We start from the raw sequence: 25,769 nt of genomic DNA on the forward strand, positions 1-25,769 counted from the left end.
CTCCCCTCCCCTCCCCGTTCCCCCCTCCCCTCCCCCCCGTTCCCCCCTCCCCTCCCCCCCCGTTCCCCCCTCCCCTCCCCCCCCGTTCCCCCCTCCCCTCCCCCCCCGTTCCCCCCTCCCCTCCCCCCCCGTTCCCCCCTCCCCTCCCCCCCCCCGTTCCCCCCCTCCCCTCCCCCCCGTTCCCCCCTCCCCGTTCCCCCACGTCCCCCCTCCCCCCCCCCGTTCCCCACTCCCCTCCCCCCCCCCGTTCCCCCCTCGCCTCCCCCCCCGTTCCCCCCTCGCCTCCCCCCCCGTTCCCCCCTCGCCTCCCCCCCCCGTTCCCCCCTCGCCTCCCCCCCGTTCCCCCCTCGCCTCCCCCCCCGTTCCCCCCTCCCCTCCCCCCCCGTTCCCCCCCTCCCCTCCCCACCCGTTCCCCCCCCTCCCCCTCCCCCCCCGTTCCCCATCCCCTCCCCCCTCCCCTCCCCCCCCGTTCCCCCCTCCCCGTTCCCCCCCCGTTCCCCCCCTCCCCTCCCCCCCCCGTTCCCCCCCCCGTGCCCCCCCTCCCCTCCCCCTCCCCTCCCCCCCCGTTCCGTTCCCCCCTCCCCCCCCGTTCCCCCCTCCCCCCCCTCCCCTCCCCTCCCCCCCGTTCCCCCCCCTCCCGTTCCCCCCTCCCCTCCCCCCCCCGTCCCCCCCCTCCCCCCCCCCCCGTCCCCCCCCCCTCCCCCCCCTCCCTCCCCCCCCCCAGTCCCCCCCCCCCTCCCCTCCCCCCCCCCGTTCCCCCCCCCTCCCGTTCCCCCCCTCCCCTCCCCCCCCCGTCCCCCCCCTCCCCCCCCCCGTCCCCCCCCCCTCCCCCCCCTCCCCTCCCCCCCCCCCAGTCCCCCCCCCCCTCCCCTCCCCCCCCCGTCCCCCCCCCTCCCCGTCCCCCCCCCTCCCCCGTTCCCCCCCTCCCCTCCCCCCCCCCCCCCGTTCCCCCTCCACTCCCTCCCCCCCGTTCCCCCCTCCACTCCCTCCCCCCCCGTTCCCCCCTCCCCTCCCCCCCCCCCCGTTCCCCCCCCTCCCCTCCCCCCCCCGTTCCCCCTCCCCTCCCCCCCGTTCCCCCCTCCCCTCCCCCCCGTTCCCCCCTCCCCTCCCCCCCCGTTCCCCCCTCCCCTCCCCCCCCGTTCCCCCATCCCCTCCCCCCCGTTCCCCCATCCCCTCCCCCCCGTTCCCCCTCCCCTCCCCCCCAGTTCCCCCCCCCTCCCCACCCGTTCCCCCCTCCCCTCCCCCCCGTTCCCCCCTCCCCTCCCCCCCCGTTCCCCCCTCCCCTCCCCCCCCGTTCCCCCCTCCCCTCCCCCCCGTTCCCCCCTCCCCTCCCCCCCGTTCCCCCCTCCCCTCCCCCCCCGTTCCCCCCTCCCCTCCCCCCCAGTTCCCCCCCCCTCCCCCCAGTTCCCCCCTCCCCTCCCCACCCGTTCCCCCCTCCCCTCCCCCCCGTTCCCCCCCTCCCCTCCCCCCCCGTTCTCCCCCCCCCCCCATTTTCTCCCCCCGTTCTCTCCCCCCCCGTTCTCTCCCCCCCGTTCTCTCCCCCCCCGGTTCTCTCCCCCCCCCGTTCTCTCCCCCCCCCGTTCTCTCCCCCCCCCCGTTCTCTCCCCCCCCCGTTCTCTCCCCCCCCCGTTCTCTCCCCCCCCCGTTCTCTCCCCCCCCGTTCTCTCCCCCCCCCCCCGTTCTCTCCCCCCCCCCCGGTCTCTCCCCCCCCCGTTCTCTCCCCCCCCCCCGTTCTCTCCCCCCCCCGTTCTCTCCCCCCCCCCCGTTCTCTCCCCCCCCCCGTTCTCTCCCCCCCCCCCCGTTCTCTCCCCCCCCCCCGTTCTCTCCCCCCCCCCCGTTCTCTCCCCCCCCCCCCGTTCTCTCCCCCCCCCCCCCCGTTCTCTCCCCCCCCCCCCGTCTCTCCCCCCCCCCGTTCTCTCCCCCCCCCCCCCATTTTCTCCCTCCCCGTTCTCTCCCCCCCCCGTTCTCTCCCCCCCCCGTTCTCTCCCCCCCCCGTTCTCTCCCCCCCCCCCCCGTTCTCTCCCCCCCCCCGTTCTCTCCTCCCCCCCCCCGTTCTCTCTCCCCCCCCCCGTTCTCCCCCCCCCCCCCGTTTTCTCCCCCCCCCCCGTTCTCTCCCCCCCCCCGTTCTCTCCCCCCCCCGTTCTCTCCCCCCCCGTTCTCTCCCCCCCCGTTCTCTCCCCCCCCGTTCTCTCCCCCCCCCGTTCTCTCCCCCCCCGTTCTCTCCCCCCCCCGTTCTCTCCCCCCCCGTTCTCTCCCCCCCCGTTCTCTCCCCCCCCCGTTCTCTCCCCCCCCCGTTCTCTCCCCCCCCGTCTCTCCCCCCCCCGTTCTCTCCCCCCCCCCGTTCTCTCCCCCCCCCGTTCTCTCCCCCCCCGTTCTCTCCCCCCCCGTTCTCTCCCCCCGTCTCCCCCCCCCGTTCTCTCCCCCCCCCGTTCTCTCCCCCCCCGTCTCTCCCCCCCCGTTCTCTCCCCCCCCCGTTCTCTCCCCCCCCCGTTCTCTCCCCCCCCGTTCTCTCCCCCCCCCGTTCTCTCCCCCCCCCGTTCTCTCCCCCCCCCCGTTCTCTCCCCCCCCGTTCTCTCCCCCCCCCGTTCTCTCCCCCCCCCCCGTTCTCTCCCCCCCCCCGTTCTCTCCCCCCCCCGTTCTCTCCCCCCCCCCCGTTCTCTCCCCCCCCCCGTTCTCTCCCCCCCCCGTTCTCTCCCCCCCCGTTCTCTCCCCCCCGTCTCTCCCCCCCCCGTTCTCTCCCCCCCCCGTTCTCTCCCCCCCCGTCTCTCCCCCCCCCGTTCTCTCCCCCCCCCGTTCTCTCCCCCCCCCGTTCTCTCCCCCCCCCGTTCTCTCCCCCCCCCGTTCTCTCCCCCCCCCCGTTCTCTCCCCCCCCCGTTCTCTCCCCCCCCCCGTTCTCTCCCCCCCCCGTTCTCTCCCCCCCCCGTTCTCTCCCCCCCCCGTTCTCTCCCCCCCCCGTTCTCTCCCCCCCCCGTTCTCTCCCCCCCCCCGTTCTCTCCCCCCCCCCGTTCTCTCCCCCCCCCGTTCTCTCCCCCCCCCGTTCTCTCCCCCCCCGTTCTCTCCCCCCCCGTTCTCTCCCCCCCCCGTTCTCTCCCCCCCCCGTTCTCTCCCCCCCCGTTCTCTCCCCCCCCCCGTTCTCTCCCCCCCCCGTTCTCTCCCCCCCCCGTTCTCTCCCCCCCCCGTTCTCTCCCCCCCCCGTTCTCTCCCCCCCCCCGTTCTCTCCCCCCCCGTTCTCTCCCCCCCCGTTCTCTCCCCCCCCCGTTCTCTCCCCCCCCCCGTTCTCTCCCCCCCCCGTTCTCTCCCCCCCCCCCGTTCTCTCCCCCCCCCGTTCTCTCCCCCCCCGTTCTCCCCCCCCCCGTTCTCTCCCCCCCCCGTTCTCTCCCCCCCCCGTTCTCTCCCCCCCCGTTCTCTCCCCCCCCCGTTCTCTCCCCCCCCCGTTCTCTCCCCCCCCCGTTCTCTCCCCCCCCGTTCTCTCCCCCCCCCGTTCTCTCCCCCCCCCGTTCTCTCCCCCCCCCCGTTCTCTCCCCCCCCCGTTCTCTCCCCCCCCCCGTTCTCTCCCCCCCCGTTCTCTCCCCCCCCCGTTCTCTCCCCCCCCGTCTCTCCCCCCCCCGTTCTCTCCCCCCCCCCGTTCTCTCCCCCCCCCGTTCTCTCCCCCCCCCGTTCTCTCCCCCCCCCGTTCTCTCCCCCCCCGTTCTCTCCCCCCCCCGTTCTCTCCCCCCCCCGTTCTCTCCCCCCCCCGTTCTCTCCCCCCCCCGTTCTCTCTCCCCCCCCGTTCTCTCCCCCCCCCGTTCTCTCCCCCCCCCGTTCTCTCCCCCCCCCGTTCTCTCCCCCCCCCCGTTCTCTCCCCCCCCCGTTCTCCCCCCCCCGTTCTCTCCCCCCCCCCCCGTTCTCTCCCCCCCCCCCCGTTCTCTCCCCCCCCCCCCGTTCTCTCCCCCCCCCCCGTTCTCCCCCTCGTGTTCCCCCCCCCCCGTTCTCCCCCCTCGGTTCCCCCCCTCCCCCCTCGTGTTCCCCCCCCTCCCCCCCTCGTGTTCTCCCCCCCCTCCCCCCTCGTGTTCCCCCCCTCCCCCCTCGTGTTCCCCCCTCCCCCCTCGTGTTCCCCCCCCTCCCCCCTCGTGTTCCCCCCCCTCCCCCCTCGTGTTCCCCCCCCTCCCCCCTCGTGTTCCCCCCCCCTCCCCCTCGTTTCTCCCCCCCCCCCCCCCCCTCGTGGTTCTCTCCCCCCCCCGTTCCCCCCTCGTGGTTCTCCCCCCCCCCCCCCCCCCCCCGTTCCCCCCTCGTGGTTCTCCCCCCTCGTGGTTCTCCCCCCCCCCGTTCCCCCCTCGTGGTTCTCCCCCCCCCCGTTCCCCCCTCGTGGTTCTCCCCCCCGTTCACCCCCCTCCCCCCTCGTGGTTCTCCCCCCCCGTTCCCCCCTCGTGGTTCTCCCCCCCCGTTCCCCCCTCGTGGTTCTCCCCCCCCCGTTCCCCCCCTCGTGGTTCTCCCCCCCGTTTCCCCCCTCGTGGTTCTCCCCCCCGTTCACCCCCCTCCCCCCCCGTTCCCCCCCTCCCCTCTCCCCCCCTCGTGTTCCCCCCCCACCCCCTCGTGCCCCCCCCACCCCCTCGTGTGCCCCCCCTCCCCCCTCGTGGTTCTCCCCCCCGTTCCCCCCTCGTGGTTCTCCCCCCCCGTTCCCCCCTCGTGTTCTCCCCCCCGTTCCCCCCTCGTGGTTCTCCCCCCCCGTTCCCCCCTCGTGGTTCTCCCCCCCGTTCCCCCCTCGTGGTTCTCCCCCCCGTTCCCCCCTCGTGGTTCTCCCCCCCGTTCCCCCCTCGTGGTTCTCCCCCCCGTTCCCCCCTCGTGGTTCTCCCCCCCGTTCCCCCCTCGTGGTTCTCCCCCCCCGTTCCCCCCTCGTGGTTCTCCCCCCCCGTTCCCCCCTCGTGGTTCTCCCCCCCGTTCCCCCCTCGTGGTTCTCCCCCCCGTTCCCCCCTCGTGGTTCTCCCCCCCGTTCCCCCCTCGTGGTTCTCCCCCCCGTTCCCCCCTCGTGGTTCTCCCCCCCGTTCCCCCCCTCGTGGTTCTCCCCCCCGTTCCCCCCTCGTGGTTCTCCCCCCCGTTCCCCCCTCGTGGTTCTCCCCCCCGTTCCCCCTCGTGGTTCTCCCCCCCCCCCCCCCCCCGTTCTCCCCCCCCCCCCTTCCCCCCACCCCTTCCCCCACCCCCTTCCCCCACCCCCTTCCCCCACCCCCGTCCCCCCCACCCCCTTCACCCCCACCCCCTTCCCCCCCACCCCCTTCCCCACCCACCCCCTTCCCCACCCACCCCCTTCCCCACCCACCCCCTTCCCCACCCACCCCCTTCCCCACCCACCCCCTTCCCCACCCACCCCCTTCCCCACCCACCCCCTTCCCCACCCACCCCCCTTCCCCACCCACCCCCTTCCCCACCCACCCCCTTCCCACCCACCCCCTTCCCCACCCACCCCCTTCCCCACCCACCCCCTTCCCCCCCACCCCCTTCCCCCCACCCCCTTCCCCCCCCCACCCCCTTCCCCCCCACCCCCTTCCCCCCCACCCCTCCCCCCTCCCCCCCACCCCCTTCCCCCCCACCCCCTTCCCCCCCACCCCCTTCCCCCCACCCCCTTCCCCCCCACCCCCTTCCCCCCCACCCCCTTCCCCCCCACCCCCTTCCCCCCCACCCCCTTCCCCCCCACCCCCTTCCCCCCCACCCCCTTCCCCCCCACCCCTTCCCCCCCACCCCCTTCCCCCCCACCCCCTTCCCCCCCACCCCCTTCCCCCCCACCCCCTTCCCCCCACCCCCTTCCCCCCCACCCCCTCCCCCTTCCCCCCCTTCCCCCCTCCCCCTTCCCCCCCTTCCCCCCCTCCCCCTTCCCCCCCCCTCCCCCTTCCCCCCTCCCCCTTCCCCCCCCCTCCCCCTTCCCCCCCCTCCCCCTTCCCCCCTCCCCCTTCCCCCCCCTCCCCCTTCCCCCCCCCTCCCCCTTCCCCCCCCCCTCCCCCTTCCCCCCCTTCCCCCCTTCCCCCCCTTCCCCCCCCTCCCCCTTCCCCCCCCTCCCCCTTCCCCCCCCTCCCCCTTCCCCCCCTCCCCCTTCCCCCCCCTCCCCCTTCCCCCCCCTCCCCCTTCCCCCCCCTCCCCTTCCCCCCCCTCCCCCTTCCCCCCCCTCCCCCTTCCCCCCCCTCCCCCTTCCCCCCCCTCCCCTTTCCCCCCCCCTCCCCCTTCCCCCCCTCCCCCTTCCCCCCCTCCCCTTCCCCCCCTCCCCCTTCCCCCCCTCCCCCTTCCCCCCCTCCCCCTTCCCCCCCTTCCCCCCCTCCCCCTTCCCCCCCTCCCCCTTCCCCCCCTCCCCCTTCCCCCCCTCCCCCTTCCCCCCCTCCCCCTTCCCCCCCTCCCCCTTCCCCCCCTCCCCCTTCCCCCCTCCCCCTTCCCCCCCTCCCCCTTCCCCCCCTCCCCCTTCCCCCCCCCCACCCCCTTCCCCCCCTCCCCCTTCCCCCCCACCCCCTTCCCCCCCCCTCCCCCTTCCCCCCCCCTCCCCCTTCCCCCCCTCCCCCTTCCCCCCCCCTCCCCCTTCCCCCCCCTCCCCCTTCCCCCCCCCTCCCCCTTCCCCCCCCCTTCCCCCTTCCCCCCCCCTCCCCCTTCCCCCCCCCTCCCCCTTCCCCCCCCTCCCCCTTCCCCCCCCCTCCCCCTTCCCCCCCCCTCCCCCTTCCCCCCCCCCTCCCCCTTCCCCCCCCCTCCCCCTTCCCCCCCCCTCCCCCTTCCCCCCTCCTCCCCCTTCCCCCCTCCTCCCCCTTCCCCGCTCCTCCCCCTTCCCCCCCCCCTCCCCCTTCCCCCCCCCTCCCCCTTCCCCCCCCCTCCCCCTTCCCCCCCCCTCCCCCTTCCCCCCCCTCCCCCTTCCCCCCCCTCCCCCTTCCCCCCCCTCCCCCTTCCCCCCCCTCCCCCTTCCCCCCCCCTCCCCCTTCCCCCCCCTCCCCCTTCCCCCCCTCCCCCTTCCCCCCCCCTCCCCCTTCCCCCCCCTCCCCCTTCCCCCCCCTCCCCCTTCCCCCCCCTCCCCCTTCCCCCCCCTCCCCCTTCCCCCCCCTCCCCCTTCCCCCCCCTCCCCCTTCCCCCCCCCTCCCCCTTCCCCCCCCTCCCCCTTCCCCCCCCTCCCCCTTCCCCCCCTCCCCCTTCCCCCCCTCCCCCTTCCCCCCCTCCCCCTTCCCCCCCCTCCCCCTTCCCCCCCCTCCCCCTTCCCCCCCCTCCCCCTTCCCCCCCCTCCCCCTTCCCCCCCCTCCCCCTTCCCCCCCCCTCCCCCTCCCCTTTCCCCCCCTCCCCTTTCCCCCCCCTCCCCCTTCCCCCCTCCCCCTTCCCCCCTCCCCCTTCCCCCCCCTCCCCCTTCCCCCCCCTCCCCCTTCCCCCCTCCCCCCCTCCCCCTTCCCCCCCCCTCCCCCCTTCCCCCCCTCCCCCTTCCCCCCCTCCCCCTTCCCCCCCCTCCCCCTTCCCCCCTTCCCCCCCCCCCCCCCCCTCCCCCCCTCCCCCTTCCCCCCCCCTCCCCCTTCCCCCCCCCTCCCCCTTCCCCCCCTCCCCCTTCCCCCCCCTCCCCTTCCCCCCCTCCCCCTTCCCCCCCCCTCCCCCTTCCCCCCCTCCCCCTTCCCCCCCACCCCCTTCCCCCCCACCCCCTTCCCCCCCACCCCCTTCCCCCCCTCCCCCTTCCCCCCCCTCCCCCTTCCCCCCCTCCCCCTTCCCCCCCCTCCCCCTTCCCCCCCTCCCCCTTCCCCCCCTCCCCCTTCCCCCCCTCCCCCTTCCCCCCCCCTCCCCCTTCCCCCCCCTCCCCCTTCCGCCCCCCTCCCCCTTCCCCCCCTCCCCCTTCCCCCCCCCCTCCCCCTTCCCCCCCCTCCCCCTTCCCCCCCCTCCCCCTTCCCCCCCCCTCCCCCTTCCCCCCCTCCCCCTTCCCCCCCTCCCCCTTCCCCCCCTCCCCCTTCCCCCTTCCTCCCCCTTCCCCGCTCCTCCCCCCTTCCCCCCCCTCCCCCTTCCCCCCCCCCTCCCCCTTCCCCCCCCTCCCCCTTCCCCCCCCTCCCCCTTCCCCCCCCTCCCCCTTCCCCCCCCTCCCCCTTCCCCCCCCTCCCCCTTCCCCCCCCTCCCCCTTCCCCCCCCTCCCCCTTCCCCCCCCCTCCCCCTTCCCCCCCCCTCCCCCTTCCCCCCCCCTCCCCCTTCCCCCCCCTCCCCCTTCCCCCCCCTCCCCCTTCCCCCCCCTCCCCCTTCCCCCCCCTCCCCCTTCCCCCCCCTCCCCCTTCCCCCCCCTCCCCCTTCCCCCCCCTCCCCCTTCCCCCCCCTCCCCCTTCCCCCCTCCCCCTTCCCCCCTCCCCCTTCCCCCCCCTCCCCCTTCCCCCCTTCCCCCCCCCCCCCCCCTTCCCCCCCTCCCCCTTCCCCCCCCCCTCCCCCTTCCCCCCCTCCCCTTTCCCCCCCCCCCCCTTTCCCCCCCCTCCCCCTTCCCCCCCCTCCCCCTTCCCCCCCCTCCCCCTTCCCCCCCCTCCCCCTTCCCCCCCCTCCCCCTTCCCCCCCTCCCCCTTCCCCCCCTCCCCCTTCCCCCCCCTCCCCCTTCCCCCCCCTCCCCCTTCCCTCCCCCCCTCCCCCTTCCCTCCCCCACGTTCCTCCCCCCTCCCCCACGTTCCTCCCCCCTCCCCCACGTTCCTCCCCCTCCCCCACGTTCCTCCCCCTCCCCCACGTTCCTCCCCCTCCCCCACGTTCCTCCCCCTCCCCCACGTTCCTCCCCCTCCCCCACGTTCCTCCCCCTCCCCCACGTTCCTCCCCCTCCCCCACGTTCCTCCCCCTCCCCCACGTTCCTCCCCCTCCCCCACGTTCCTCCCCCTCCCCCACGTTCCTCCCCCCCCCCACCCCAAAATGTTGACTTCTCGACCTCTTGATGCTGTGTGTGTTCTTCCAGTTCAAAACATCAACCAACCTCTGAGGAAAAAAAAATCTTCCTTATTACTGTTTTAATTGAGAGTTGCCATACCTTGAGCCTGTAACCCCTAGGTATAGATTCTAATCCTTTCATTTTCTTAACATCTATGCTGTCAAGGTCCTTCTGTGTCTGATTGTGTGATAGAAAAGAATAGGGCAATTATACAAGAATAAAATTTTTGAACGGAGGTTTGTTGTGGCACAATGGTCGTATCTCTACCTCTGGCTCAGGAGGTTTGGATTCAAGTCCCATCTGCTCCAGCTGTAGTATCATAACACACTTGAATAAGTTGGTTAAAAATGTCTGAAATGTTTGCAGAGCAGTGAGGAAGAAATGAAAATATGGGATAAACTCTGTTTCCTTTTGCAATGAGCTGGTGCAGGTATGGCATGCCAATTGACCTCTGTTATGGACCAGGCCAGACACTAACTTTGCTAGTTGTTTTAAGCAGGTGTAATGCAGATATTCTAGGAGTGATGCAGCTGGCCCAACACTTAATTTCAAACAAAACAGAATTTATTTACAAGATTACTGAATGAAACAGACAAAAGACAACAGGATACAGAATAACAACTTATCTGAAAACCCAACAGATTATACCAATTTAATGATGCTGTTCCAAACACTTGCAACAATCCCCATAAATACCACTTAGCGCAAAGGGTAAAGTCAAACGCACAATCTTACAGGAGAGATGTCAGAGAGAGATCAGCATGGACCTGCTCCTTTGGATCCAGCAGCTTTTTACAACAGTGTGATTGCTTTCAGTGAATAGCCAGACCAGCAAGAAACTGAGCTGGGAGAGCTGGCCACTCGTCTTTCATTGTACAAGTTTTTTTTAAACTTAAAAGTCTGTTGCCTGAGGCAGTATCTTTTATCTATTTGGCCCTAAATTCCTTCAACCTCAGACGTTTCGGAGTCTGTGTCTTTTACAACCTCTCTGATTTAAAAAAAGCCAAGGACAGCATAACCTTGTTAAAGGAGCAGCATCGTCACACCTCCTTCTGGGCCACAACCATTCTATGATTGTCACAGCGTCCCAAACCTTTGACTCTTCTTGCACCCAAAGATCTGTTGTTTTGATCAAAGAAATACCTTGGTGGACTGGCATGTTTACTCCAGTCAAATTATAGTAAAAGCATAACATTCTACAAAAACAGCTCAAGCAGCATCTGATAAGAAGGCTTGATGATCTTAGGTCAGAACATTACTGAACTTCAGACAGACAAATATTTTTCCCTACTTATAATTGGAAGAGTTCCTTTTGTACATTGAAAGAAAAAGGTTCTTAATGAAAAAAGCAAAATCTTTCAGATGTGGTAATATTATTAGATATTCTGAGATGAATGCAGCAAATGCTGGAAATACTCAGCAGCTTAGGCAGCAGTTGTAGAGAGAGAAACACATAACACAGTTCTGTGACCCTTCATCTGAACTGACAAATATTAGAAATGTAATAAATTTTGAGCGAGTTGAAGGGGTGAGTGGGGAGAACAATGAAAGTGATCATCTGTGATAAAGTGGATGGCAGAAAGATTAAATGATTTTAAAAAATCATAATACACAAAGCAAAAAGAAGTGATAATGATATTAGTAAAGCTTAAAATGTCTAGATGAAGTGTGATTGTTAGGGTAGCAGCCATCCGGTCACGAAATAAAGAAGTTAAGGAAAGGATCAAGAGGTAAAAGCTGAAATAGTGAAAATGCAAACACAAAATGGGGGCAGAGGATATTACTTAAAATTGTAGAACACAATGTCTAGAGAAAGCAAGATGCCCAGTTGAAAGGTGAGATGCAATTCTTTGAAGTTGTATTGAGCTTCAGTGGAAAAGTCCAAGGACAGAAAGGTCAGAGGTGGGAGAATTGAAATGACAAGTGATAGGAAGCTCAGGATTATGCTTGAGGATTGAATGAAGTCTTCACCCAGATTTAATAGTTTTTCAGTTAGTTCAGGATTAGATGTACTTACTGAACAGCCACAGTTGCCAAGAAAGAAGTGGTCAGAAAAATCTGAAATTATTTATTCAATTTTCTACACAGTGGAAATATTAACATAGCAATAAAAACATCTCTAGTAATATCTTGCTCACGATATCATTTTTTAATTTCTGGGTGATGATTATTTTAAATTATTCATGCCTTAGGTTGCACAAATTCTGCCACATTTTCTCTAAGCTTCACAAGCCAAATGAATACTAATGTTCATTAATCTTCAGGAGGACCCAACAGAGGTCCTGAGCAGATATGATTATCTGAGTTGCATAAACCCTCAAGACATAAGTTTGAGACCATGTACATTCTGTGCTGCTATTTCAGTCCATTATATTTGATAAACATTTCAAACATTTTCAATGGCACAGGGGCATACATTTTTTGGGGGGGCTATTTCCTCTGAAGGCGATGATAGTTCCAAAGGTGATGATTTCCAAGTAGCATTCAGCCATTCCTTTCCATGTGCAACCTTAGTATGTGATGGTCAGCAAAATACTTGGCCACAGCTAAAACTGTTGTCTTCAACCTTCAAATCATTCTAATAATGGATGTCGGGCAGTGCAGTGCTCAAGGGGTTTGGTGGGTTTTTTTCTAATTTAGTTTGCATTAAAGAAAAAAAGTTAACCATTAAAAAATGGCCAGGATTGTAGAAAGCAAGGTTCCTGGTGGTTTTTCTCCTCTCATTTAGCTTGCATAAAAAAAAGTTAATTATTGAAAAATGGCAAGGATTGTGGAAAGGAACTTGTAACTCCTCCATTGTGAATTTGGCTGCAACTTAGATTGATGATTTTCTCTTTTATTTAGCAGAACAACCACAATGGCTCGAATTCCCATGGGCAAAGTTCTTCTGCGAAACGTCATCCGTCACACAGATGCGCACAACAAAGTAAATTTGGTCCATTTAAGTTTGCAAATTTAAGTGAAGAATGTTTCAGTGTAACAATGCTCACAGAAGAGTAGCTAATTGGGAAAAAAATCTTAGTATGTTAAGTAGACTCCAGCTGTGCCATGTTTAATTACTCTAGTTTATAGTTTTATATTCAGTATTGCAACATAAACAAGTAAATATGTTTAATCTTTGGAATCGATTTTCAAATGCATATTCATATCGACACAATTCTGGGTTATCTCACGTTTATTTGGAACTTCTTAAGGATATTTTACTCCCATTTGGTTTTATGTGGCTGGCAACAAACATGCACGTGAGTAAGACATTTAGCTTGGCACCCAAAATGCTTCATAGGAGAAGTATAAAGCAAAATTTGACATTGATGAATGTAGTTGGTAGTAGGCCAGATGACCATAAAGTTGATTAGAGAATAGGTTTTAAGGAACATCTTAAATGACAAAAAGAGAGGTAAGAGGTTCAAAGAATGGTAGCTGAAGGAGTATCCACCTATGTTGGAGAAGTTACAGTCAGTGATGTGTAAGAAGTCTGAATTAGAGGAGCAAAGCTAGTTCAGAGGGGTATAGGTGCGGAAAGGATTACAGATGTGGAGGGCTGAGGCCACGGAGGGCTTTAAAAACCAGGATGAGAATTTTAAAATCAATGCATTGCTCAATTTGGAAGTCAGTACAAGTGAATAGTGAATGGGACTTTTATAAGAGTCAAGATATTTGCAGCCAAGTTTAGGATGATCTCAAGTTTATGAATGGTCTAAGATATGAAGCTGGGCAAGAATGTATTGAAATCATTGTGAAGTCGTGAATGTTATCATTAGATCGAAGTTGAGAATAGGTAATGAATGCATTTTATGCAGTGGATCAGTGAATGAGCATTAACTGATGATTTTAATTGGAGTTATTCAATGCATTTTTGCACTGTGCAGTTATCGGGGAAAAAAGGAAAGTATGAACAACTAATAAACAATGTTTTGAAATTCTGAGGTACATCATGGATTCCTGGAATATAAACAGGGCATGCTGGAAACGCTGTTCTGATGTAAGGTCATTAACTTGAAACATGAACTTCATTTAGGACTTCACAGATGATGTTTGACCTGTTGAGTATTTTCAGAATTTATAATTTTTATTTCAAATTTTTACAACAACTGCAGTAAAGGGCAGAATCAAATGTGTAGTAGATTTGATTACTTTCAGTGAGAGAAGTGACCCACAAAGGTTGGTTTCCATTATTTGATGTAACAATGATCTTGTTCTCACTGTAGAAGAGCCAAAGTGTTACAAAAATTCAATTCCTCTATTTCCCTCGCATTGTTCTCTGTCTGCAGCTTCAGACTATTTTGCTCATTTTGTCCTACCGTGGATGGATAAAAAAATTCCATAACTCTAAACATGGTTCAACTAAAGCATTTCTGACCCAGAGCTTAGTATTCTGCAGTTTGAGTTATTGACCTAGTAATTTCAATCAACTCAGCAGTACGCCAGGTTTTTTTTAATCTCTTCCGACTTTTCATTTTGCAGATTCAAGAAGAGTCAGAGATGTGGAAAATTAGAGAAAAAGAGAAGCAAACGCATGAGATGAGACTTTTCCAGCGGAGAAAGAAATCCTCTGAGAGTTTGCCAGGGTAAATATCTAACCCTGTTCTTTGGAGAACCAGGTGCTGAGGATAAAATTAAGTTCCTTTTATCCTCACAGCAGTTTTTGGTGCTGCTGACCTGTAATTGTGAATGAGAGGTACAAATCCTAAAAAGGCATCTATCATTGTATGTTTTTGTGAGATTTTTTAGCTGTGGCATACACAGATTTTATTTTTTAAAGCACCTATTGAATTTAATTGTTTTTATTCTCATCGGCATTCTGGGTCTGGAAGCTCATTAGTACTCACATCTAGAAATCAAAATTCAAAACTTCAGGAATGGAGCTGTTCTGCTGAAATCTGGGGAAAATAGTCATGAGCAAGGTTCTGTACAACAAAAACAAAAGTTGCTGTAGAAGCTCAGCAGATCTGGAGACATCTGTAGAGAGAGAAAAACTGAGTTAACATTTCAAATCCAGTTGTTCTGATAAAGGGTCACTGGACTCAAAATATTAACTCTGGTTACTCGCTCTCCCGCTCCAGATGCTGCCAGACCTGCTGAGTTTCACCAGCACTTTCTGTTCTTTTTTCGGATTTCTAGCATTCGCAGTTCCTTGTTCTTATTTTATCTGTACAAACAATCCAATCTGAGTAAAGGCATTACTTTGGGATAAAGAGAGGGAGACCACATGGTCTGCTGCGTTAGCTGATCCTCTCCTGGGATGGAGTTGGACTGAGTCAACCACACCCAACAGACTGGGTGAGGAATGAAATCCTTGATCACCATCTCGTGACTATTGAAAAAGTGACAAAAGCAATTAAGGAAGGTTACCAAAATGTCTTCAACAATAATGCTGTGGACGGGCAATTATCTTGTTAATGCACATTAACACGTCATAGCTGTTCATCCTGTTTGGTTACAGGATAGTACTGGCAAAGATATTGTTACCATATCTACTTTAAATCAGAAAATTGTGTGTGTGTGGACGAATGGGAAGCATAGACGAAAGGGAAGAAGAAAATGAACTATATCCTTATTAAAACAATGCTGATCTGAACCAGCAATAGAATGCGGTGTGATGGGTACGATGAAGAGGATGAGGAGAAAGACAGAAAAGCAAACGCTGCCGCTCGTAAGCCATTGACCACTCCACAGGATGAGCGTGAAACAAGATACTGGACAAAGAAGCTGTATGAGTTTGAAGCAAGTGATCCAAACAGGTGTGCTTCTTCACATCTCTTAACTGACAGGAGGTGCAGTGTTCTTTAGGTGAAGTTATGACGCAGAAACTAGTTTGTATTTTGTTGTAGCTGATTACATTTATGCATCTCTTGATAGGAAAAAAAAGTCTCATTCTGGTAGTTCAAACTCTCATTTGCTGTTTAAAAAAACAAATTGACAAGACTATTAGAATTAGTTGGCTTTGAATTAAAAGATTTAGAATGTATTTTGGGGAAATGTGCACTTCATCTGAAATATTTATCTGATTGTTATAGAACTGTTTACTTATTTTAACAAATGAGCATGCTGCAAGTTAGAAGCAAAAGTGGTAGCCAAGGGTCAATATTGGATCACAATGTCTGTGCTTGAATTTCACTTGAACCATAAGCCACTTAGTGAATTTTTCTTTTAGCATAACTTTTCTTAAATTATAGACTTGTTTTCAATTGAGTAATCATGAAAGTTCTGCTGTTTAATGTTGTCCATCCCATAAATTTGCTTTTCCTTTCTGGAGGCACTTTTAGAAAAAGTATGTTTCTGAGAAACGTGTCAGCTATGATTGAATGATGGAGCAGACTCAATGGGCCGATTGGCCTATTTCTTCTGCTGTATCTTATGAAGGACCTGCAGAGAAGAAAACAAGTTATGCTTGATTAATCATTAACAGTGTTAGTCTTGTAAGTTGATTATCTTTTTCCCAGACATTTTCAAAATCAAGCACTGGCAATTACTAACAATTTTAACTAATCAATCAGTTTTTGTGGGCAATTGATCGGTTTTAGACAACTCTCTTTGAAGGCAACTGTTTCATTTACAGAAGGCTCAAAAATATCCTCAACAAAACATTCTGTAGATATTCTTGACACCAGCTTACAGGAGTTTTCCATGAATTATGCAAGATTCAGAGCATGTTAACCTGGTGAGGAGAAGGTTCTAAAAGGTTAGAATTATTTAAAATCATTGCTGCACAGGCCATTGATAAAATCAGATAGGCAACCTGATGGCAAGGCAACTCACCAAATCTGAGGTAATTTATCTTTGTGTTCCACAAGTGGTGAACAATGTGTTTTGGGTTCCCAGTGGGCATAGAGAAAGCTAAGTCATTTCTGTTAGGGAAGAAGGAAAAATCTTGTCAGAGGGTAATGTTTGGCCTGTTCTTAGTGACTGATTACAGAACAGCAATGTCAGTAGCATGGGGCAGTTCACTGAATTGCCAATTTGAATGGGAGAAAGTAGAAAATGGGCATAAGAAATGGAATTAATTGTATATCACCTCAGTTTCCCACTTCGCTGGCACACTATATTGAGCACCAATCCCTCAGCCATCAGGAAATGCAGAACAAAACTGTGAAATTAGAGAGAGTTCACTAGAGTCATTTCACTTGAGATGGCTGTCAATATTGCTCCTCACCTAAGGTCATAGAATCTAAGCGTTATGCATCAGGAAACATACCCTTCAGTCCAAGCTACAATGGCAGAAGTTTAATAACTTGACAAAGTACAATAAGGGATGGGTGGCATGTGCTAGAATAAGATGTCGTCACCTGTTCTGTTTATAGTTGATCATTGAGTTTGTACTGAGAAGAGACCAAGTCTTCCATTTGCTGAGAGAGTTACTGGAGCCTAGAGGGGCAATCGGACATCTAAGCTCTTTTAGCGTACTACTCAAAAAGGTTTCTGACTGATATTGATGCAGGTCTAGGAGAGGGTAAGTTTTCTGTGTTACTATTGATGGAACAGTGTATTTGTTATGAGAGGATGGATATTGTGAGGCTTCATTAAAATGAAGTTTGGAATTTTAAATTTGCACGTGCACAATTATTAATCAGGAGAGTCTGCTAGCTCAAAAAACCTTGTAAGCTCTTACTCAAAGCCACTGGGTCTCAGGACACTGCCAGTTCTGTAAGATAATGCTTAGTAGTCAAATATATTGTGGACAATCATTGCAGTGGAAAAGTGTTTAATCTTACTCAGAATATTCTTACACAATGAAGAGATTTATGTAATTGAGTGTGAGCACAATATTGTTCCATGGAAATCTCATTCCAATTTCTTTTTCGTTTTAATCAAAAATATTACTCGTTTCCATTTATTTTAAATCATGTTGTATTTATACTGACTCATATGGCTTTGTTTATTTAGATGGGGCCATAGTGGCTACAAAGAACTTTATCCAGAGGAGTTTGAATCGGAGAGGTAAGTTTTAAAAACTGGCTCTGTTGTTGTAAGTGCAGTGATCTACTATAATCCTAACTTGAAAAGAATATTGGGGGGGAAATCTAAGACAGACTTGGAATTTAGAGCATTGGACATTACAGCACAGTGCGCCAAACTATGAAACCAATCTGAAGCCTATGGTATTCCATTATCATCCATGTGTTTATCCAATGACCATTTAAATGCCCTTAAAGTTGGTGAGTCTACCTCTCACATCTATCCTATATCTATCACCCCACAATTTATATCCCTTCATGCTATCCATCACCATCTGAGGAAAAAGGCTCTCACTGTCCACCCTAATCGAATCCTCTAATCATTTTATATGTCTTTATTAAGTCATCTCTCAACCTCCTTCTCTATATTGAAAACAGCCTCCAGTCCTTCAGCCTTTCCTCATAAGACTTTTCCCTACGTACCAAGTAGCATCCTAGTAAATCTCTGCACCCTTTCCAATGTTCCACATCCTTTCTATAACATGGCGAGCAGAACTGTACGTAGTACTCCAAGTGCAGCCACACCAGCTGCAACGTGACCTCATGGCTCTGAAACTCAATCCCTCTATCAATAAAAGTTAACACACCGTATGCCTTCTTAACAACTCTTATCAACCTAAGTGGCAACTTCCAGGGATCTATGCACATGGACACCACGATATCTCTGCTCAGCCACGCTACCAAGAATCTGACCATTTGCCCAGTACGCTGTATTCCTGTTACTCCCTACAAAGCGAATCACCTCTCATTTTTCCGCAATAAACTCCATTTTCCACCTCTCAGCCCAGCTCGGCAGCTTATCTGCGTCCCTCTGTAACCTGCAACATCCTTCCACACTGTCCACGACTCCACTGACCCTTCGTGTCATCCGCAAACTTACTAACCCATCTTTCTATGCCCTCATCCAGGTCATTTACAAACAGCAGATCCTTGCGGTACACCATTAGTAACTGAACTCCAGGAAGAATATTTCCCATCGACCACCACCCTCTGTCTTCTTACAACTAGCCAATTTCTGATCCAAGCCGCTGAATCACCCTCACTCCCATGCCTCTGTATTTTCTGTAATATTTAGTGATTTTCCTGATGGAAGGATGTCTTAATGTGTTTCATGGCCAATGAAGTAGTTTTGAAGTGTAATCTCTGTAATGAAGGAAATGTGCAGTTAAATCACGCACAGCAATCTCTCTCAGACAGAAATGAGATAATCACCAAAGAATCTGATTTTGCATTGTTAGCTGAAGGATAAATAATGCCAAGACACTGGTGATATAACCTCAGTCATCTGAAAACCATTTCATAGAATCTTTTACATCCACCGGAAATGGCAGACAGGGCTTGCATGTTAACATCTAATCTGGTTGCTGCCACCTTTCAGGAGAAAGTGAGGACTGCACATGCTGGAGATCAGAGCTGAAAATGTGTTGCTGGAAAAGCGCAGCAGGTCAGGCAGCATCCAAGGAGCAGGAGAATCGACGTTTCGGGTATGAGCCCTTCTTCAGGAATGATTCCTGAAGAAGGGCTCAAACCCGAAACGTCGATTCTCCTGCTCCTTGGATGCTGCCTGACCTGCTGCGCTTTTCCAGCAACGCATTTTCAGTGCTGCCACCTTTCATTTGAATCAAAGGAGTTTTATCATTGGAAGTATGCTGATTGGTGGGTGAAATGTCACCTTGAGTTCCGATTTGCAGTTCCTACCTAGAAGTGATTTGGAGATGCAGGTGTAAGACTGGGGTGTACAAAGTTAAAAATCACACAACGTCAGGTCATAGTCCAACAGGTTTAATTAGAAGCACTAGCTTTCGGAGTGCTGCTTCTTCATTAGGTGATCATCTTGTATGTCTTTACTAAGTCATCTTAATAAAGACATATTAAGAAAGCTAGTGCTTCCAATTAAACCTGTTGGACTATAACCTGGTGTTGTGTGATTTTTAACTTCCTACCTAGAAGCATATCCTGGTGTTGAACGCAGTGATGACAGGATTGAATCCAGCACTGAAAGTCTCCATTATAAAATAGCTGTTCATTTTCTAGCCTCCCATGTGAGCACCAGCCACCCACTAAGAATGCCAATTGTCATTGAAATAAAACAAAGCACTGCAAAGACTGTGTTTGTTTAAGATGTTATATTCTAATTGCAGTTGCATCTAAGTATGTGAAGTATCAAAAGTAAATGTGTAAGATTGGAGAGTTCTTTCGCTATTTTGATCTGAATTCAGTAAAATGTTAGTCTAAATATATCCCTCCTGAGGAAGCAACACCTCACCATAGAATCCCTACAGTGTAGAAACAAGGCCTTCAGCCCATTGAGTTCACACCAACCCTCCGAAGAGTATCCCACCCAGACCCATTTCCCTACTCTATTACTCTACATTTACCCCTGACTAATACACCTAACCTACACATCCCTGAACACTATGGGCAATTTAGCACGGCCAATACACCCTAACCTGCACACCTTTGGACTATGGGAGGAAACTGGAACAAACCTATGCAGACACTGGGAGAATGTGCAAAAGCCACACAGCCAGTCACCCGAGGTTGGAATCGAACCCAGGTCCCTGGCACTGTGAGGCAGCAGTGCTAACAACTGAGTCACCGTGCCGTTCCACCTGAGTATGACTCCACCAGCAGATCCTTGCGGTACACCATTAGTAACTGAACTCCAGGAAGAACATTTCCCATCAACCACCACCCTCTGTCTTCTTACAACTAGCCAATTTCTGATCCAAGCTGCTGAATCACCCTCACTCCCATGCCTCTGTAATATTTAGTGATTTTCCTGATGGAAGGATGTCTTAATGTGTTTCATGGCCAATGAAGTAGTTTTGAAGTGTAATCTAATGCACTCTAATGTAATCTAATGTATTCTGTTTGTCAGTCTCTGCTTGACTTCCAACTTCAGATTTTTCCTCTGTGCCAAGTTTGTCTGTCTAGAGTCTTGTCTGCTCTCACGCTCAGCTTTTTTGCTTGCAACTCTGTTTTAGTTGCAACATCTGGTAAGGGTTGCTTAATTTAAGGATCAGGTGATTGCTTCAACACTGACCCTGCTACTTGTTTAAAAGGAAACAAAATACCATTACACAGTGTGCGATTTGCAAATTTGCCTTGGTCATGCTGTGGGGCCTCAGACTTTTGATATTGGCAGTGAAGTGGGCAATCTATCAATATGATTTTCTTTCTCTTCCTTTCATGTCAGTGATCAACTCTAGTCTAATTCCATCATGCCTGTTAGAATGCTATCATTAGAAATGACCGTTTTCAGCTTAAGTAAAGCTTTCTTAAAAGTCAAAGCAAGAATTGACTTTATATTTTTAATTTCCAGTGATCAAAATGATAGCAGCGATGAATGCAATGCCAACGGGACAAAAGCCATTTGTTTGAAGTCTTCAAAATCGAATTCGCGAAAACGCAAGCGATCGAGTAAATCAAATAAAAAGAAACGCAAAAAGAAATCCAGCAAAAAGATGAGGAGGAAGAAACATTTACGGAGCAGCGATTCTTCGAGTGACAGTGAAAGCTCCGAGGATGAGGATTCTGATCAGAGGAAAAGGAGGAAAGCGAAGAAGAAGCACCACAGTAAAACTGCACGAAAGCAGAAAAAGCTTTCATCCACGTCCTTTGAAAGCGAAAGCAGTTTGTCGCACAGCAGCGATTCAGACACAACAAGCAAAGATGAAAGTGATTCTGGGAATCAACTGGAGAAAAGGAAAAAGAAGAGAAAGAAAAAGCATCACAAAAACATTCCCAAAGATGATGGTGATAAAGAAATCAAAAATAGCCGAAAGAAGAGAAAAAACTGGAAAATAGCACACAATGATACTTCAGATGACAGTGGAGAAGATGACTTTAATTAGATTTGTACCTTGAAAGTCTGTCCTTAAGTTCCTAAGGAACTTACTTGAATCGTGTAAACTGAGTCAGACTAAGAACATAATCTTGGTTTTATTGACTTGTTTAGTGCTAGTTATGAATTTACGTTTTATGCTTCAGAAGATTGTTGCACAATGCAGGCTGTACTCCCGAAAGCTCTTTCACTTGATGTCAGTGATGTCTACTTTATGTAATACTGTTCTTCCACAGTAAATAAGGTGTGGGATGAAGAGTTTAGGAGTTAGGCCTGTTTGAAGCAGAACCATGTGACAAGTTGTTCGAGAGCCGCTTGTCTTCCCTTGGTTATGAATTCTTCTCTGTACCACGCCAAAATGCTGGAAAGATTTTGTCATTGACTTCAGGGTTACCTGTAATATATCAAGCCCTGTGTCTGATTTCATTTTGCAGAGCTCTTTGGTCATTCTAAACAAGCAAAGTCCTCAAAATTGCTTAACACATATATCTGCAGTCTCCAATTTTGTCACTGTCATTTTGCTGGGAACTTGAGTTACTCGTTCCAGAAAGGCAGAGAGTTTGGCAACCAAAGTGACCTTTTGTTCTGGATTGTGTAATCTTTCTGACTTGAGCTGTATCGATTGTTATTTCTCTGATGCATTAACAATTAAACAATCAGTTTGTTTAATTTATGCAATTAAATAAAAATTGCTTTTTGTTTAAGAAGAGGTAGTATGAAGCAAAATTCCGATGAGTGAGAAGAGGGCAAGGTAATCTCACTGCTCACGTAGTGCATCCGACTGCTAAAGCTTGAATGGGCCGGCCTGCACAATAGTGGAAGTCTGCAGTCAGAGATTTTGATACTGTGCTGCTGAATGGCAGGATTTGCTTTTGATTGAACCCAGTGCTTACAGCTCTGTCTGCAATCTAATGCCTTTGATCCATTCAGCAACTATATGCTATAGAGCATTGCAGCAGCTGTGTGCTTTCTGAAGAGCTCCAAACCGAGATCCCTTGAAACTTCAATTGCTCGATTGACTGATTTCTGTTTTTGTTACTTAAGGTTAATTATCATTGCAAAATCCATAGTTTCTAGAACAGTGATTAACTCAAAATGGTCAAAGTAAAGTCACAAAAGCAGAGATGATGGGCAATATTTAATGTTGGTTTAATAAAGCATTTTTTTTTTCAGTTTTAGTTTCAAAATGGAAGAATTTTTACTTTTACAGCATTTGTTTGCCCTTTAGCTTTCTTCCTGGCTTAGGGACACAGTTCATTGGGTACGTTGCTCACATGGCCATTTCTTGTGATAGCCTATACAGTAAAGAATTGCAAACTTTGTAATATTGGGATTTACATAACTTTAGCTGAGCCCTGTCAGGTGTTCAGTTAATGCACACACACACGCACATGCACTTTCCAAATGGCATTTTGGAACAAGAATCCATAAAGCTTGGGGATGCTGAAGCTTATAGTGACCCTCCCACCTGCTGTAATGGCTGCAATCACGAATGTTGCTCCGAAAATAAAAATCCTCTGGTCTTTATAACTTTCCTCATTAATTCTTTGAAGACTTAACAGTTCGAGCTTTTTTTATTTTTGGATTTTTGTTTATTCCTAGCCTTTTCCTCCCCATGTTTTTTCCGACTGGCAGATTCAGTGCTTCAGAAGCACTGGCAGCAAGTGGAGATTTGTTGTGCGAGGCTAGCCAGGTGGTGTCAGTGGGTTGTTTGAATATACAACACCTGAATGGGGTGATTGTGATTAATGCGAATTGACCTGCCCGTTAGTTACATATTGAATAAAACTAGTGTGCCTGTAACTTTGCGCTGTTAGTCTTTAAACGATCCTGATTTATCTTTTGATTTCTTGGGAATTAAACGTAGGTCCCAATGTGGTTGAATTAAATCTGGATTCAAACTGCTGGATTTTGGTGGAAAGCATTTACTTCAAATGTCGAAGGGACTGGACGTATTCTAATTATGAAGTTTTTTTTTAAGTCCATGACATTTAATGGGAACTGTTCTTTTAAATTAAAAGTGGCGACATCGTTTTTGGCAGGAAGCAGCTAATTTCTGCACCATGTTTGTACAAATCACAGGCTCTATGGAAACAGTATTAACATTTTGTGCACAGATTGCAGTAGCTTTTTTTTCTTATATCCTCCACCTGCTGAAGCTATGAACCAATAAATATTTTCTGCAGCAAAACATTGATGTAGATGTTGAAACTTGGGTTTTGGTGAGCCTTCAACATAAGGGAATTGAGCCTTAGTTTAAAAGTATTCACTGCTTTATGTACAATGGGTGTATTTAAGCCCTTGTTCTATAAATAGAACGATTGTGGGTGCTGCTTGTTAATATACAAGGTTAACTGTGGAATATTCCTGCCAATATCTGTTGGTGTTGTCTTTTCCCATGTTACTAAGTGACAGTTTTTTTTAAACAATCCATTTTGTATTTAACCTTTAGAATATTAAAGCATGATTTTTGCTTAATAAATATTTTAACGCTTTGATTTTTTGTTGACAGCTAGCATTCATGAATTGCAAACTTTGTAAGTACTGTTCACAATTAAAAAGTCACAAACATGAAATTACGGGCTATATTCCTCACTTGTCAGGTGCCATAAGAAAATATGCTATGTTTATTCACTTTGTCAAGCTTTTTCACTCAGTTGCACGTCGTAGGTGCTCTCGCACTTGAATTTGCCTGTGTTAAATGAATATTTGTGTTTTCATGTTCTCTTGCCCAAACCAGTTGTGGAACCCAACTATTTTCCTTTAAAGTTCAGCATCTCTTCCTGATTAGTGATTGTGGAATCTGAAAAGCAAATACTCACCTGCAGGTGGTGCTACAATCATAAATATCTATTACTCAGCAGTGCCATCAGCAGGTAACTGATAGTACTTCAATTGTTTGGAGGTTTGGCTTCACTTGCTTGTCACCTTTTGAAAGTTCATGATAGTTTTCTTCATTTCTCTTCTAATTTCCCTTCACTAATTCAACTGAGTGTCAGATTCCTCCTGCACAGTGTGAGACATATGGGGCAGCAGGAAATTTGACTAAGATGTCCAGTTGCATCTCTGATCCTGCCATTGGACATCAAACTGGTTCATTCTGCTGGGACTATTAAGTACGACTCGGATCAAACTAAAAATTCCTCTCTGCACTAGTAGAGGTGGGAATTAGGAAGTGTTCTGTTATTGTGTTGGGATGGGGGTTGGTAGGTGAGGCAGTATTCACTGTCACATTACATAGGACTGAACTGACAAACTCACTTTTACACACTGTAAACAGTAGAGTAGGTGCACTTTTCAGATGTTATGAATACCTTAAGAGAATGCAAAGTCGTAACAAAGGGTAGCATTGACTAAGATGAATGGAACACATGAAACCCTGACTTGTTCCTTTAAAGCACTCATCTTTTGATGTGTCCACTTTGATCCTTGTGTTTGCTTTGTTTCAAATTGTACTCAGGATTTTCAAAATATTGTCACAAGATTTTTATTCTTCCACTTTAAGGTGTGATTTTTAAAAAAAAAAGCAAAGGCACAAATTCCAATCAGCACCATACAGCTGGAAATAAGAATCAAAGTGCCCACATTAAAAGATTTGTTCTTCAAAGAACCAATATAATATAAACCATTTTTGCACTCTTGCCCACTGATTTACATTCACCTGATATCAAAACCCAAAGTTGGAATGGCCTACAAAGCAAGAAATATGCCAAGGTGCCAGAAAGATCAAGATGTCTGTTCTTTTGATCATAATTTTTTATTATTAGTTGCTTTGAAGACTTTTCTTAAACAAAATTGTTTCCAAGATATGGGCTTTGCTTGCTGGGCCTGCATTTTTTGCCCATCCTTATATGCTGCGCAGAAGATGGTAATGAGCCGCCTTCTTGAACTGCTACAATCCTTTGGGTGTCAGGCACACCCACAATGCTGTTGAGCAGGGAATTTCAGCATTTTTACCTGGTGACACTGAAGGAACAGCAATGTACTTCCAAGTCAGGATGGTTTGATTCAGAAAAGAAACATTCTCCAATGGGTTTATGAAGTATATAGATTATAGAACATTACAGTGCAGTACAGGCCCTTTGGCCCTCAATGTTGCGCAAACCTGTGGAATGAATCTGAAGCCCATCTAACCTACACTATTCTATTCTCATACATATACTTATCCAAAGACCATTTAAATGCCCTTAAAGTTAGCGAGTGTTCTAGCAGGCAGTGCAATCCAAGCCCCCTACTACTCTCTGACACCTGTCCTATATCTAGCACCCCTCAACTTAAAGCTATGTCCCCTCCTGCTAGCTATCGCGATCCGAGGAAAAAGGCTCTCACTGTCCACCCTATCTAATCCTCTGATTATCTTATACATCTCAATTAAGTCACCTCTCAACCTTCTTCTCTCAAATGAAAACAGCCTCAAGTCCCTCAGCCTTTCCTCATAAGACCTTCCCTTCATACCAGGCAACAACCTAGTAAATCTCTTCTGAACCCTTTCCAAAGCTTCCACATCCTTCCTATAATGCGGTGACCAGAACTGTACACAATACTTTAAATGTGGCTGCACCAGAGTTTTGTCCAGCTGTAGCATGACCACATGGTTCCAAAACTCAATCCCTCTACCAATAAAAGCTAACAGACCTAATGCCTTCTTAATAACCCTATCAACCTGGGTGGCAACTTTCATGGATCTATGTACCTGAACACAGAGATCTCTCTGCTCATCTACACTACCAAGAATCTTACCATTAGCCCAGTACTCTTTAATCCTGTTGCTCCTTCCAAAGTGAATCACCTCACACTTTTCCACATTAAACTCCATTTGTCACCTCTCAGCACAGCTCAGCACCTTATCTATGTCTCTCTGGAACCTACAACATCCTTCATCACTATCCACAGCTCTATTGACCTTAGTGTCATCCGCAAATTTACCAACTCACCTTTCTATGCCCTCATCCAGGTCATTTAAAAAAATGACAAATAACAGTGGACCCAAAACAGTTCCTTGTGGTACCCCACTAGTAATTTAACTCCAGGATGAATATTTAAAATTCAAGGATTTTCTGTGTGGCCCTATTAATTTGGAAGGTCAGCTCATTCCAACATTGTCCAG

At 52.5% G+C, this 25,769-nt stretch overlaps 1 protein-coding gene across 3 annotated transcripts in view; it reads left to right on the forward strand.

Moving 5' to 3' along the window:
• nkapd1 (NKAP domain containing 1) overlaps positions 1 to 23,157 on the forward strand; it is a 23,879-nt gene extending 722 nt beyond the window's left edge. The window contains exons 2-6 of one of the 3 annotated variants that reach the window (XM_043676678.2): positions 11,705 to 11,786; positions 13,325 to 13,428; positions 14,443 to 14,601; positions 16,745 to 16,798; positions 20,141 to 23,157. In XM_043676678.2, coding sequence (XP_043532613.1) covers positions 11,705 to 11,786; positions 13,325 to 13,428; positions 14,443 to 14,601; positions 16,745 to 16,798; positions 20,141 to 20,672 — 931 coding nt within the window. In that variant the 3' untranslated portion in view covers positions 20,673 to 23,157. The remainder of the gene's footprint in view (positions 1 to 11,704; positions 11,787 to 13,324; positions 13,429 to 14,442; positions 14,602 to 16,744; positions 16,799 to 20,140) is intronic. The other 2 variants (XM_043676679.2, XM_043676682.2) reach the window with 2 other exon arrangements.
• The last annotated feature ends 2,612 nt before the right edge of the window (positions 23,158 to 25,769 follow it).

Source organism: Chiloscyllium plagiosum, unplaced genomic scaffold, assembly GCF_037043375.1.
Source record: "Chiloscyllium plagiosum isolate Xiang-an unplaced genomic scaffold, Cpla_swu_hap1 HiC_scaffold_29, whole genome shotgun sequence".
NCBI lineage: Eukaryota > Metazoa > Chordata > Chondrichthyes > Orectolobiformes > Hemiscylliidae > Chiloscyllium > Chiloscyllium plagiosum.